At 36.3% G+C, this 15,714-nt stretch overlaps 1 protein-coding gene across 5 annotated transcripts in view; it reads left to right on the top strand.

The window, feature by feature from the left end:
* The window catches only part of LOC136877494 (chromodomain-helicase-DNA-binding protein 6), a 703,291-nt gene that overhangs the window by 490,080 nt on the left and 197,497 nt on the right, over nucleotides 1–15,714 (top strand). For all 5 annotated transcript variants that reach the window (XM_067151592.2, XM_067151593.2, XM_067151595.2 and 2 more), the window contains one exon: nucleotides 1,680–1,769. In XM_067151592.2, coding sequence (XP_067007693.2) covers nucleotides 1,680–1,769 — 90 coding nt within the window. The remainder of the gene's footprint in view (nucleotides 1–1,679; nucleotides 1,770–15,714) is intronic.

Genomic DNA, 15,714 nt, shown 5'->3' on the forward strand with positions numbered 1-15,714 from the left:
TAATTTCAGTGATTTGATTAAAATAATGTTTGGTTATTATCACGATATTAACTAGTTGAAATACAGCTGTTACATAATGTCTATTTTTTTAATCTTCAGAGATCTTAAACTAATAAAATGGTCCACTCATATAATACTAAACACTTGTTCTTCTAAAACTGTGAATACAAATCGGCTGTGGGAACCAGTGTAAGAGGGTTGTGACTTCTTAACTCTTATTGGAAGTGTGTTCTTAACCTCGATAGGGATGAAGGTCGTAGACTCTTTTTTTTTTTTTTTTTTTTTTTTTTTCAACGTAATTCGGCAGTTTAAACAACAAGTTTTCTTCTGCTGAAGTTTTATTCAATTTAAAGTCTCTACTACTTTTTTTGTGACAAGTATATAAACAGTTATTCCAAGATATTCATGTAATTCCCTTTCTTAATTGTGTATAGTAATTTAATATCCTTTTCTATATTCATATAACTGAGTACTGTTCTGCATGTTAGCACATAGCTGAATATCTTTTGTGCTTCACTGCATTCATGTTCTTTATATCAAATTTCTAATCTTCTTTCTGATTGTCCAATGTTCTGTTTTTGACACACTTTTAAGTTTTAATAGCGACTTAAATTTGAATGAAATTTTGGGAGAAGAAAATTTGTTTAAATTGGCACTCATATGTTAAGAAAAGAAAAAAATAATATTATACATGCGCTCACCATCTGCCCGGAGGAAAAAATGTCCTGCGTAAGTACCTCTGCTCTAGAGCGTATCATACCTTCTACTCCTACAAGTAGAAGAGTCGCTGGAAGGGATATTCAAGCAACAAGGAATGGTAGGAGCAAGATTCAGCTTAGGGCAAATGTCATAAAAATGTTTTAGGGAAACTTCCGTCAGTAAAATGACAATTATTCATGTCTATTAATGTATTGCATGATAAAAGTGTGAAGTAATGTGTAATTATCCTAATATGAATGGTATTCATCTTCTCCAACCCTTGTTATCTGAACTGAAAGCAAGCTAAATTGGCTAACGAAGTCCTCCTTGTAGACTCAAATATATTTTTAAAATAATTTTATTCTATGCTGTATATATGTAAGAGTAAGATTCTTCATGATTTTGAGCTCATTATAATTAAACATATCGCTACTGATTGTGAGTTTGGGGAAGAATTTTCCTTATTTGTTTGAATTTGGTGTGCCTAAGTTAGAATGGGCAGTGGTGAGATATATATTTTTTTTAAACATTGTTTTGAAATAGGATTTATTTTCATTATTTGACCGGTACAGTACTGGGATCTGTAGATTTTACAGTTGTGTACCTCTGATGAAATTGTGTATATTGTATTTACCGTTAATTTGTTCCTTAAATAAGGCAATAATATATTTACTTTACACCTGAAACTTTTCTGTTTGCAGATATGAATAATTCCATTATAATTATTTTGCTGGGACCTATGTATTAATTGTTTCATAGCTTTCTTCTTTTTTTTCATATAAGTCCGATGTCTGGTATATTTAAGGAGAAAAGTTATATTGTTAATTGTGAATCACTGCTCTCTCCCTTTACAACCAACATGTACATTTGTCAATGAAATGGAAAATAGTGTTATTTATTGGATCAACTCCTGTAGTTAGTTTTGTGCATGAGTAGTCCTGCACCGTAGTTTGACAGTGTGTGCCCTGTATGTGTTATAGCAGGGAGTAGAAGCAGAGCAGCATGCAGTTATCAGAGATGTACTGAACACTCAAGGATGGGATTTGCAACAGCTAGCCATGTATCTGTGGGTAATGTATTGTTTGTACCTATCATACTATCCTCCAGTAAACTCAAGACTTTCTCCACCTTCAGTTTATACATTCTGTTGTGAGTAGCCATGGTGCTTTTTGTATTTAGAAGAATCAGATTAAGGAATGAGCTTGTCATGCTATGTCATTCTTGTAGTATTCTGTCATATCTATTAGGTACCATGAATCAACATCCTACATGTCATTTTTAGTGTTTCTACTGAATTAAATATTTTTGCTGCTGCGGATAATATTGAGATTGTCGACTGTGGAGAAAGTTGTTTTTACTAGGAGTTAAAACATTATATAATGAATGAATGGATTAATTAATTAATCAATTTGTATTATAGCTCTTACACGTATATTACAGAGTAATGCATTGCTTATTTGTTTAGTTTGTAGTTGTTATAATAATAATAACAACAATAATATAGTCGCAGGGCTAAGTGGCTCAGACTGTTGAGGTGCTGACCTTCTGACCCCAACTTGGTAGGTTCAATCCTGGCTCAGTCCGGGGTGGTATTTGAAGGTGCTCAAATAAGTCAACCTCATGTCAGTAATTTACTGGCATTTAAAAGAACACCTGAAGGACTAAATTCCGGCACCTGAGCATCTCCGAAAACAGTAAAAGTAGTTATTGGAACGTAAAAACCAGTAACATTATTAATAACGTAGTATGCTATCATCGGCATAAAAATATATGTATTGAATTACAGAAATAATATTATGATTTAACTGCCAGCCAGTTGGTTTATATGCGGTATCTTTTTTGTTTAGATTTTGGTTACTAGGAGGTAGATGACAAAATTGTATGTCTGTATAATGTAGTCTGCCTTGTACACCAAGAATTCAAATGCTTTCACATGCTTACTGCTCTTTAGATACAATTGTCATGATTCCTTATTCATTAGTATATTCATTCTGTCTGCCTACTTCTGTAATCATTCGACACATCTGTCTCTTTCAGTTTTTATCTACCAAGAAGGTACTGCATGTGAGGAGTTTCAAACTCAGCATTTACCAATATCCTGAACATACTGTTCCCTACGTTATTTCTTAAGTTGTATTCCTTCCAGGTGTAGATTTTAATTTGTATGTTTGGAATATTAGTTATATTCTCCTTCCTAAATTGAGCAAATTCTCAACAAATATTGTGGACATAATTCTGTTTATGTTTAATCACTTAATCCTCAGTAAATCAAAGAGTCTATTAAAAAATCAAAGCTTACCGGTGAAGCCCTCGATTAAGGACAGCCATCCTAAAGCATGTTGTAACACAAGACAATTTAAAGAACACATTACTTATTTATTTCTTATTTTATATTACAGTAATTGCTATTACCATATGAACATGAAATTAAATTACGTGGGAGAATTTTTTTTTTTTCCATGCTGCATATCTCAACTAAACTTCAATTGCAATTTGAAATGATGAACCATTTCTAAATGAAGAATTTAGTAAGACATGTTCATTGAAGATAAAAATTTCATAATGTTCCATATTGAAATGTATCACAATGAAATTGAAATAATAAATAAGGTAGTTCAACCTATTCAATGCAAATAAATACGAAATGTAGTGTTACATTCCTATTTAATTATAAGCGGAAGCAGTACCAGTTTCGACCCCAATCCAGGTCATCATCAGCTGAATAAAACGCATGCATTTGCACTATTGCCTGTACAATCACTTGTGCCGCTCTTGCATTTACTACTGCTGCCAGAAGAATTCTCGGGAGATGGCCTTCACCGTCGTTAAATGACAATTCTGCCACTTCCATTAATTATTTCATCACTTGTGATTGGTTTTCTTTTAACTAATTTGACAGGGGGTGTGTGTGAACTACAATATTCTGCAATCACGCACGGTCAACGAACTTGGCTGATAACTCTCAAAGAAATGTGCATAATATAATCGTAATGCCACCATCCAGCTTTACAATGTTTGGAAGTGTAACTTATGTCATCTGTTAACTATTCATGTAACTATTTGAACTCGAGAGCCGGTAACATTTCGAAGTATTGTGCATGCTCACGTATGGGTTTCGGCCCACGTGGATATGGACAGGTAACTCATATATTGGTTTTCATCAGGGTAAGGTAAAGATATAACCCATTATCACTTTAGCAACAAACACTAAATTACTGAAAATTATGATAGGAAGAATCACAATGACGCTAGGTGAGAAATCTGTCATAGTGAGAATGTATACATTTGTCATAAAATATTAAATACCCAAGGGTGAAAACAATTTTGAAAAAACTACCAATGTGCTAGAAGGTACTATTTGGAGTACAATTCATATCAAAAGAAAAATAGTAAGGAGTATAAATCCTTAAATAATTTGGAGCACAAAATATACATACGTATATCTTTTTAGAATATTGTTGTTTTTCTTCTACTAAAATTGAGCAAATTTTCTGATTATTGCTAAAGGATTGTCGTCAGGACTGGACAGGCTTGGGACTTGGGTTCTATTCTACATTGAACTAAAGGGAATCACATTGACCTGACACCAATTAAACACCACTGTGTTAACAGTTTTTCAGCCAAATTTACAGTTAATTTACACAACATATGTTACCTCGTGAACAGTACTATGTTTGAGAGAACTTGTAAACTCGCATCTCAGTAGGCTATTATTATTGTTACCGAGCTCGATTGATGCTATTGCTTAAGTGCCACCAGTATCCAGTATTCGGGAGATAGTGTGTTCAAACCCCACTGTCGGCAGCCCTGATGATGATTTTCTATGGTTTCTCATTTTCACACCAGGCAAATGCTGAGGCTGTACCTTAATTAAGACCACAGCAACTTCCTTGCCACTACTAGCCCTTTCCTGTCCCATCATCGCCATAAGACCTATCTGTGTTAGTGCGGCATAAGGCAACTAGCAAGAAAAAAAAAAAGAAGTATGGTAAATTAATGTAAAAAAAAAAAATTATCATCATCATCAAAGTCTTTAAGTTTCCTATGAAATCTTTTGGAGCACAATAGTCAGAGATTCTCAAATCCTTGAAATACAGTTAATACTTTGTTTAAAGGATGTCTCGTTTCTTGATTCTTCTCTGCTGTTTCTTCCGGACACTGGCCTGCAGCTATTGTCCAGTTGACTCCCAAAGAGAATAATGCAGACCTAAAATTGGAACTTGGAACCTCAAGTTCTAAGGTTGAAGCCTGCCTTTTATCGAAGTTATTTCTCTGCTGAGTGTATTCATTTTACTAATTGAGCACCTTTCTACTGGTTCTCAAACTTTAAGAATATTATTACTCTGTGGACTATCATCGCCTGAAAGTGCTCTCTCAAACCCAACTGTTGACAGGTAGTGTCAAGTTCCCTGTCTCAACTACCGTTCCCGGCCCTGTTAAATTATAACATAATATTCTCTTGCAGCCCTCAGCAGCCCTCTTGTACGGTCTTAACTCTGATACTTCGTACGGAGCTTCTTCCAGGTGCGCCCCAGAACTACCATTTATTATACGAGTCGATTCCTTCTCGGAATTAACCTCTATTCTTCTAAAATAACTACCCCGTTCCGACACGTGTCTTATGTATAAAGAAATGATTGGACCTTGTGATTCCCCGAGCATCTAATCTAAGGGTGTGGATTGGTCTAGAAACCTGTGGAATAAAGTATATTTCTAAAATGTGATAATATTGTGTTTTTACTCATGGGCCTACCATGACAAACTGGTCCTGCCTAGCGGTTGGCGTCAGCTAGACGTTGTCACAATATTTCTCTATGTTACACACAACACTGGACTTCTGTTTTCACTGAGGCTCTGCTTTATGCTCAATTTTTATTTATTATATAATGCTCTATAATATTCATATATGATCTCCATATACTTACTCCAACAACACTTGAGGCACTACTGGTGTTCCTTTCCACCCATAACAATACAAATATAATACACAGGGATCTCCCTAGGACCCCCCCTTTTTTTTTAAGCCTCATGGAATTAGGTCAACTGAATCTAAAAACCACCACTGTTATGAAGAGACTTTTAATTTTTATAAATTTATTTCATTAATTGAAGTTGGCACTTTCGAAGCCTATTTCAGATTGGTCGGTTGATTTTGTATGGTTGAAAATGGTTACGCATGCAAGTCATGTCTGTCGTCTAGTTATAATATCGCATCATTAAGACATATCAAATGCAATAAAGTATTGAAGGCACCAAATTCCTTTACTTCAAAATCATAAACAAACATTGGTGCCCAACGTGGGGCTCTCAATTACCTGAGATGTTCAATACAAGCAAGATCATGAAAAGTGAAATGCAGAAGTGAAAACAATGCGTCGCAATTGAGGTTAAGCAGCGGAGTAAAAATACAACACATCTCGAATTCGTGGAATCATTCACGGATATCGCATTCTTGTTCATAACGAAAATCAGACCGCTGAGGCCAACAACTTCAACGGAGTGCAGCATAAATCAGTAATCAGGCAAGTACGATTCGATATTCCGTACATACAAAGAAGTAAAGACAAGATTTCCAGATTTACATTCTTGTCTTCTCACAGCTCAATGCAAAAATCTCTGAGACACCGCGAGTCTCTTTGACATATATATCATCCTTGCTATACATATGGTACTCTTAGATTCTAGCCTCTATGCCTTAGTCATGTTTTTGCAATATAAACATGTTCTGATCGACATAATAATAATAATAATTATTATTATTATTATTATTATTTCAATATGTCGCAACTAACATAATTGAAACAATCGCGTGGTCGAGTAAAAGGCATGTTAACAAGAATAATAAAGTCGATTACAGCTAACATGTCTAAATCAGAGGCGAAGGATAGAATTAAAAAATGTGAAGAGCTATGGAGTTGTTTTGAAGAAGTACAAATGAAAATAGAGGAAACTGAGATCACTGATGAAACAGCTGCACTACAGTTTGAAGAGGAATGCGAGGGAGAGCGAGAGCTATTTGAATCTATTTATTTCCGTGCAGTTACACAACTGCCAACGATCATAGATGAGGCAGAGTATGTTCAAATAATTTGCTAGCTTAAATGAACATGGCAGCAAACAACGCCATCAACAGGAAGTTCCACAAAATCATAACAGAAGAATAAAAAAATTACCAGAAATTAAATTACCGGAATTCAACTGCGAATTCACAAAATGGTTGCTTTATAAGAATAGTTTTGAGTCGACCATTCATAATGATACTCAACTAACAAATATTCAAAAATATCAGTATCTGATTGGTCTTCTTCAGGGCGAGGCACACAAAGTCATTCAAGGTTTTACCATTTCAGAAGAAAACTACACTAGTGCTTGGAACTTGCTTGTAGATACATATGATAATCAAATGATGATAATCAAGACACATCTGCATGAATTTTTCAAGTTTCCTACAGTTTTTAAAGAAAACAAATCTGAATCACTCAGGCAATTACAATTTCATATTCAAACTCACATGACTTCATTAAAAGCAATGAAGCAACCAGTACAATATTGGGATACATCGGTTATTCATCTAGCAAAGAAGCAGCTGGATTTCATTGAGCAAAGAGACTGGCAGGAAAGGGTGAAAGGGAACACTCCATAGAAGATGCCAACGTTGGATGATTTCTTGAAATTTTTAACTGAATGTTCCCAATCATATATGCTGTTAAATCGCAACAAAACCAAGGCAGTGAACACGAAAGCAAATCCGAAGGACAAACGACCTAGCAAGAAATTTGTTATGACGACGACTCAGGCAAGCTGTAAACTGTGTGGTGGAAGTCACCCAATTTTTACATGTCAAGAATTAAGCGATCAGTTGAAGACAGAAGAAAACTGCTCCAAGGAGGAGGACAGTGTTATAATTGTTTGAAACCACGAGATATTGCAAACAATTGCTGAGGATTAAATGCAAGAAATGTGGACTTCTTCACAACACACTTTTACATGCTGAGGAAGATGACGAACAGAAACAAAATGTTAAAGAAAATCGAGTGCCCATAAACCTGTGTGTCGAATCTCAACATTCACCTGCTTCGCTCAATGTGAGCTTAGTGAAAGGAATAACATCGCAAATACTTTTGTCAACAGCTTTAATTTATGTGAAAGACGTTCACGGAAGAAGAATGACATGCCGAGCCTTATTGGATCTGGGATCTCAGGGGAATCTAATAAAAGAAGGTCTGTACAAGAAGCTTGGTTTACCGAATGTCAAGACAAACACACACATCATTGGAGTAGATTGTTCCAAAGTGGAAACAAAAGGGATAACCAAAGTACACATCGCTTCAAGGAATGACGGATTTGAGGTTGAAGTAGAATTTCTAGTTCTACCAACTATAACAGCACGATTGCCACAGTTGGAGATAAAGAAGGACAAAATTATTATTCCAAAGAACATTTGCTTGGCAGACCCCACATTCAACAAGCCTGGAGACATAGACATATTAATTGGTGCAGGACTTCATTGGAAAATAGTCATAGGTCCATCCAAGAATGAAGCTGAAGGACAAGCAGCTCTGCAAAACACCCGATTAGGCTGGATTATAGGCGGTGAAGTTTTTGAAAACAAACAAGGGTCAACAACAACATGCATGAAAATTAGCAATCAACAATTATCAGATCAAATGGAAAAATTTTGGAAACAAGAAGTTATTCTGGAGATTCAATATTACACATCAGAAGAAAGAATATGCGAAAGACAGTTCACGGACACCGTTTCGAGAGATACAACAGGTACAAGTAATAAATCTCATTGTAGATCGTATTGGACATCAGATATGAACATTAAAAACAAGAATAATAGTTAACACCACCTTTCCAGTACTTATCTTTCCTATATTTAGGAAATAAACATTACAACAGGCGTTGGAAGATGGGACATGTTTCGCTTAACAGTCGTAAGCATCATCAGCCGAAAATAATCTTAGCCTAAAGTTAGGTCAGGGCCCTGAACCTAGTGTCCTTAACATATATGGCACCCTAAGAATCAACATTTATATTTATAAAATGAAAATATGCTTAATACTAGTGTGAAAAAACATGGAATGTTACAACATGGCTAAGAGAAAAAACACAATCGAGTTGAGACAGAGGATAACAGAAAGTAGGCTACAATACAGAGCTGGTAGTGAAATAATTAAAATCATTAGGATATCATTGTTACCAGTCAGTCAATCAGAATGTTCAAACATAAAAACAAGCGTGAAAATATATGAGTGTTCATCAAGGATGAGTTAGAAAAAACACGTAATCGTGTTGCCAGAGGTAAAAACATAAGGTACAACATAGAGCTGGCAGCGTAATATCAAACTCGTGGCTGCCAGTCAGTTAATAAGAATGTTCATATATAACAAAACATGATGGTTATATTCTTTTAAGTGAAGAAATAATTAAATCCACACTTATATAGATACGTGAGAACGGGCGAGAGAAATCATATGTTGTAGCAGACATGGAGTAGTAACACTTCAAACAGGATTGATCACGCCTGAAGCCGCTTCATTTTTGCTGGGAGTTCAAGACCAAAACGGAAAAAATAATAAGATGCCAAGTGCGTGAAGTGAAATCTGAAAAAGGAAAAAGATGTACTGGGGCCTTGAAAATAGGGTGTTCAGAGTGGGAGACTAAGATCACTTACCTCTTATGTTGGATGAACGTTGGCCGATCAAGGGGGTCTGTTAAATTTATGCCCGTTGCTGTGTGTGTTGTATCTGTGTGCTTGCCTAGGCAAAGAGTAAGTTGGGACGGGAGGGGTAGGCGCAACAATGAGAGTGCTGGAAGCTGGCGGCGGAGCTGTATTATGGGGAGAGGGTAAGGTGTCATCTGTTATGATGACTGGAGGGGTATTTAAAGGTTTATAATTGAAGATTTTTGTGAAATTGTTATGATTTATATTAAGATTAGTGAGTAAATTGGGGACTTGTTCAATTAATGGGCTGTTGTTCTCAGGGACATCATTCTAATTATTATTATTATTAAAATGTTGATCCAAGAAAATGTATGTATTTTCCAATTCAGTCATTAAGCTGCTTTTATTTACATATTTTATAATGTGGAGGTCCTGTTCAATTGTAGAATAATTGTGGCCGGAATCCCTCATGTGGTTGCTCATGGCAGAGTACTTTTTATGCTTTAAGGCATTATAATGTTCCAAGTATCTAGTTTTAAAACTGCGGCCAGTTTGTCCGATATAAGAAAATTCACGCTGGGGGCATTTGAGTCTGTAAATGCCAGAGTTTGAAAATTTGTCTTGAGAAGTATTTACCAAGTTGGAATTAAAGAATATATTCCGATTAGTGTTGCCAGTTTGGTAGGCAATTCTGATGTTATGCTTCTTAAATGGGTTAATAATGCTGTGTATGGCGGGGTTAGTGAAGGTGAAAGTGACAGTGTTTATTTTTTTGGTTTTATCTGGAATTAAATTTGTAGTATTTTTTGATTTTATTTTACCAATAATCTTATCGATCAGGTTAGGTTTATAGCCGTTAAGATTTGCAAGTTCTTTTATATATTCAAACTCTTTTTTTCGGTTAGAAGGGGATAGTGGAATATTTAATGCTCGATGAACTAAACTGTAGAAAGTTGCTTGTTTATGAGATTGAGGGTGTAACAACTCATTCTTTATTGTCAAAGGAGCAGCGGAGGGCTTTCTGTAAATTTGGAAAATAAAATTAGCACTGGCTCTGGTCAAGGTTAAGTCCAAGAAGTTTAGAGACTTGTTGACTTCGTCTTCCTTAGTGAACCTGATATTGTGGTCAAGGTCATTAAGGGTCTTTAAAATGTTATCACTATTATTGCGATGTGTGTCGATGATGGCAAATGTGTCATCGATGTATCTTAGCCAAAGCTGTAGACCATTGATTTTATTGATTATCTTGTTAGTCTCGCGGTGATCCATAAAAATGTTAGCAAGGATTCCAGATATCGGGTTGCCCATCGCTAGTCCTTTCTGTTGGTAAATTTTGTTATTGAATGTAAAGAAGTTATTGTCTATTACAAATTTTAGCAAGTTGATCAGTTCACCTATTTCACATTTGCTTATAGTGTTATGTTTCAAAAGGTTAGTTTCTATTAAACTAATGGTTTCTTTTACTGATATACTAGTATACATATTGGCGACATCATACGAAACCATGACGTGATTGTCATGTAACTTGAATTTAGAAAGTTTATGATTTCTCTCGCCCGTTCTCACGTATCTATACAAGAGTGGATTTAATTATTTCTTCACTTAAAAGAATATAACCATCATGTTTTGTTATATATGAACATTCTTATTAACTGACTGGCAGCCATGAGTTTGATATTACACTGCCAGCTCTATGTTGTACCTTATGTTTTTACCTCTGGCAACACGATTACGTGTTTTTTCTAACTCATCCTTGATGAACACTCATATATTTTCACGCTTGTTTTTATGTTTGAACATTCTGATTGACTGACTGGTAACAATGATATCCTAATGATTTTAATTATTTCACTACCAGCTCTGTATTGTAGCCTACTTTCTGTTCTTATCCTCTGTCTCAACTCGATTGTGTTTTTTCTCTTAGCCATGTTGTAACATTCCATGTTTTTTCACACTAGTTTTAAGCCTATTTTCATTTTATAAATATAAATGTTGATTCTTAGGGTGCCATATATGTTAAGGACACTAGGTTCAGGGCCCTGACCTAACTTTAGGCTAAGATTATTTTCGGCTGATGATGCTTACGACTGTTAAGCGAAACATGTCCCATCTTCCAACGCCTGTTGTAATGTTTATTTCCTAAATATAGGAAAGATAAGTATTGGAAAGGTGGTGTTAACTATTATTCTTGTTTTAATGTTCATACAGCAGGTAGATTCATCGTAAGGCTCCCTATGAAGCCAATGTCATCCTCGGAGAATCAAGAAAACGCGCACTAAACATACTAGAATCATTAGTCGAAAGATTAAGCAGACACCCCGAACTCAAGACAGCTTATGCAGATTTCATGAATGAATATGAAAAACTAGGGCGTATGAGCTTGATTGAAACAAACCAAAATCAAGATGTACCAAATTCATACTTCATACCCCATCAGCCAGTGGTACGTCCAGATAGCGACACCACAAAGGTCAGAGTGGTATTTCATGCCTCGGCAAAAACATCACTCGGGACATCACTCAATGACAAGCTCATGACAGGACCTAATTTACAGTGAGATCTTTTTCACGTTGTACTTAGATATCGCAGCCATAAGTACATCATGACGGCAGATGTGGAAAAGATGTTTTGACAAATCCTCATCCATCCTGAAGATCGGGCATTACAGCAGATTTTGTGGAAAGAGGAATCTTCAGCCCCTGTGAGGATCTATCAGTTGAATACAGTAACATATGGAACAGCATCAGCACCTTACCATGCCATTAGATGCTAAATGAATTGGCTACTCTTCATGAAAATGAATTTCCAGCAGCAGCAAAGGCTATTTGTGATGATTTTTATATGGATGATTGCTTAAGTGGAGGAGACATTCTAGAAGACGTGATCGGGCTACGGCAGCAAATACAAAATATACTCAAGAGTGGTGGAGTGCATTTGAGGGAATGGAGGTCCAACAGCATAGAGTTCTTGCAGGATTTGGAGAGTAAATGCTACGGAGGGACTTTACTGGTTTTAGACAAAGGTGAAGCTAGTAAGACTCTTGAACTCCTCTGGGACTCAGCACAAGATTGCCTTCAGTTTCCAGTTGAGCTGGCAGAGCAGTCACCAAGATCCAAAAGAGATGTCGCCTCCAAAATCGCACAGATTTTTGATCCACTAGGACTCGTGGGTCCAGTACTGATCAAAGGGAAGTTGTTGATGCAACACCTATGGGTAGGTGGATTTGAATGGGATCAGCCATTGTCCCAAGAGCACCTTCAGAATTGGAACAAGTACTATACGTCATTAGAAAGACTGAATAAGGTCAGAATTATAAGAAACATAAATCCTGGAAATTGCTCTGGCTCTTTTCATTTGTTTGGATTTAGTGATGCTTCAGAGAAGGCTTTTGGAGCCTGCATTTATGCAGTTTGTCAAACTCGAAGTGGTCTCTACATTTCCAATTTACTTTGTGCGAAGACGAAAGTAGCTCCTTTAAAAACCATTTTGTTGCCGAGACTCGAATTGGAGGCAGCCCTTCTTCTTGCACAACTTGTCAAAACAACAGTGAATGCTTTGAAAGTAAAAATTCGTCAGATCAGATTATGGAGTGACAATACAATTGTTTTGGAATGAATCAACACTGAGCCAAGGCTGCTGAAGACATTTGTGGCAAACAGGATTACCAAGATTCAAGAAGCCACTGATGCAGCCACCTGGAAGCATGTTCCTTCGACTGGAAATCCAGCTGACCTTCTCTCAAGAGGAATTACTTCAGCAGAACTCGAAGATAAAAAGCTGTGTTAGAGAGGACCTTCTTGGCTTCGCACACAACGTCAACAACCAGAGCATTCAGAAGAATTAGAAACAGAAGAATTACAAGAGCTGAAGGTCACAGCAGTTACGTTGACAGTAACATCAACCAGCATTCTACTGAATAAATTCTTGTCATTTCCGAAATTATGCCGTATAGTAGCATGTTGTCAAAGATTCATTTATAATTGCAAACTTAAACCGCCCGAAATGAGAAAAGGTTCACTAGAAATACATGAAACTTGTAAAGCAGAGAAACAGGTAGTCAGATGGACACATTTAGAAGCATTCCCTCAGGTACTACATTGCTTAATTAATAATCAAGACCTCCCAAAGAAGAGTTCTCTAAAGTCACTCAGTCCGTTTCTGGATTGGAGGAAGGCTTCGTTTTTCAGAGCTAACATCAGAACAGAGACATCCTATGCTTCTACCAGCAAATCATCACATCACCAGAATGATCATGGTAAAATGAACATCGTCGTCTGAAGCATTGTCCCCCAGAGCAACTACTACATGCAACTCGAAAACGATATTGGCCTTTCAGCGGCAGAAGAGAAGCGAAAAAGGTTACCATCCTACAGTTCTGGAAGTACGCATGGCAGATTTACCAAAAGAAAGGGTTAGGTTAGTTGTTCTGCCCTTTGTTACCGCAGGAGTGGACTATGCAGGTCCAATATCTGTAAGAGAAAGCCACAGAAGAGGCCGCATTCATACTTGCAAGAGTTACATAGCTGTATTTACATGCTTCAGTACCAAGGCAGTGCATTTGGAGTTGGTGTCGAAGCTAACGACCGAAGCTTTCTTAGCTGCACTGCATCGCCTTACGGTGAGGAGAGGTTTCTGCAAGCAGCTTTTCTCTGATAATGGAAGAATTTCATTGGAACTGCCAACGCACTACAAGATATCCAGTCCTTTTTGGAAAAGGGGTCAACGACCATTACATCCTCACTCGCTCAGCAGCAGATACAGTGGAGTTTCATTCGTCCCCGGTCACCCCAATTTGGGGGATTGTGGGAAGCAGCTGTAAAGATGATAAAAAGACATTTGCTGACTGAAACACAGGGACGCGGGCTAACTTTCGAAGAAACCTACACTATTCTTTGCGGTATACAGTTTTGTATTAATGCATATGTTAAGAATATTTAAGTATCTTTACAATAGGTATAAGATTACAATAGTTAGTTGAAAGAACTCCTTTCAAGGGGGGAAAAATGTTATGAAGAGACTTTTAATTTTTATAAATTTATTTCATTAATTGAAGTTGGCACTTTCGAAGCCTATTTCCGATTGGTCGGAAGATTTTGTATTGTTGAAAATGGTTCCGCATGCAACAGTCATGTCCGTCATCAAGTTGTGATATCGCATCATTAAGACATATTAAATGCAATAAAGTATTGAAGGCACCAGGATCCTTTACTTCAAAATCAAAAACAACCAACCACCAATCCACATGTTACGGAATTTACCTACTTCATTGTGTGCAACTTTTTATACAAAGAGGGCGGTTCTCTTGAGTTATATGTAATATTTTTTAAAAATTTACTTGCGGATGTCTTGTGGTATTTCTTCCAGTTTTTTTAAAATTTTCATTGACATTTTGTTATGCTTCTAAAAGGCAGGAGATGTAGCAGTACGACCTTCCATATTTATGAACTAGCCTTATAAGCTTGCGTTTGAGGGATTATATTTCAGAGTATTTGGTTGAAGTTTGGGAGACCCATTTCAGTTTGTTCATCTCAAGTTTCTTCCCTTTTGTGGATACACCAACCTTCTTGATATCTTCATCTTCTTGGCAACTTTGAAATAGTGGGTTCAGTGGATGTGTGGTGTCTACACAGTTCCTTCAACAGATAAAACTCTGTGAAATTATCAGTCCCTCAGTTCTGTTGGCTGATGAACACACTTATTCGACATTAAATATTCAGCTCTAATGGCAACCAACAACAGTCGTGATAGCATTTTGTTGTCCAAAATTTAAATTAAGCATTTTCTTTTGCTTTTATAAATGCTGTTTTTGTACTGTTCTCCTTACAGTGTTTTATATCTTATGAGAACCAGTATGTCCTGTTTTGGCTATTTGCATGTCATTCAAATTAAACTTTTCTTCAAGTTTACTAAAAATAGATTTCTAATAACTCACATGTAAATGGAGATCTCTTTCCTTCCAAACATGCACTCACGCATGTTGTTCGGGTATGAAGAGTAATAGCCTGCTTCATTTTTCACGGATAATGGAGACAAAAACATTTATTGAACAAACGGTTGTAGCAACTTTTCCTCAAAGCTGAAGAATGATACTAAAATCAATTATGTTCTCTTGTGCTCAAACTAATGGTTTCTATATTTCTTTCCTAATACTGGGCCCAGAGTACATTGTATGTAAGATGTACTCTTCAGTGTGTTTTATAATTTTCATGAACATGACAGGTGGTAGTAGTGAATATTGGTTTAAGGAGCTGCCACACCAATTTTCAAAAAGAAAAAAGAAAATGCACTGTGTACTAAATTGTGATAACTCTTAGCAAACACTTGTAAGATCAAATAACTCATAA

Source organism: Anabrus simplex, chromosome 7 (assembly GCF_040414725.1).
Source record: "Anabrus simplex isolate iqAnaSimp1 chromosome 7, ASM4041472v1, whole genome shotgun sequence".
Lineage (NCBI taxonomy): Eukaryota > Metazoa > Arthropoda > Insecta > Orthoptera > Tettigoniidae > Anabrus > Anabrus simplex.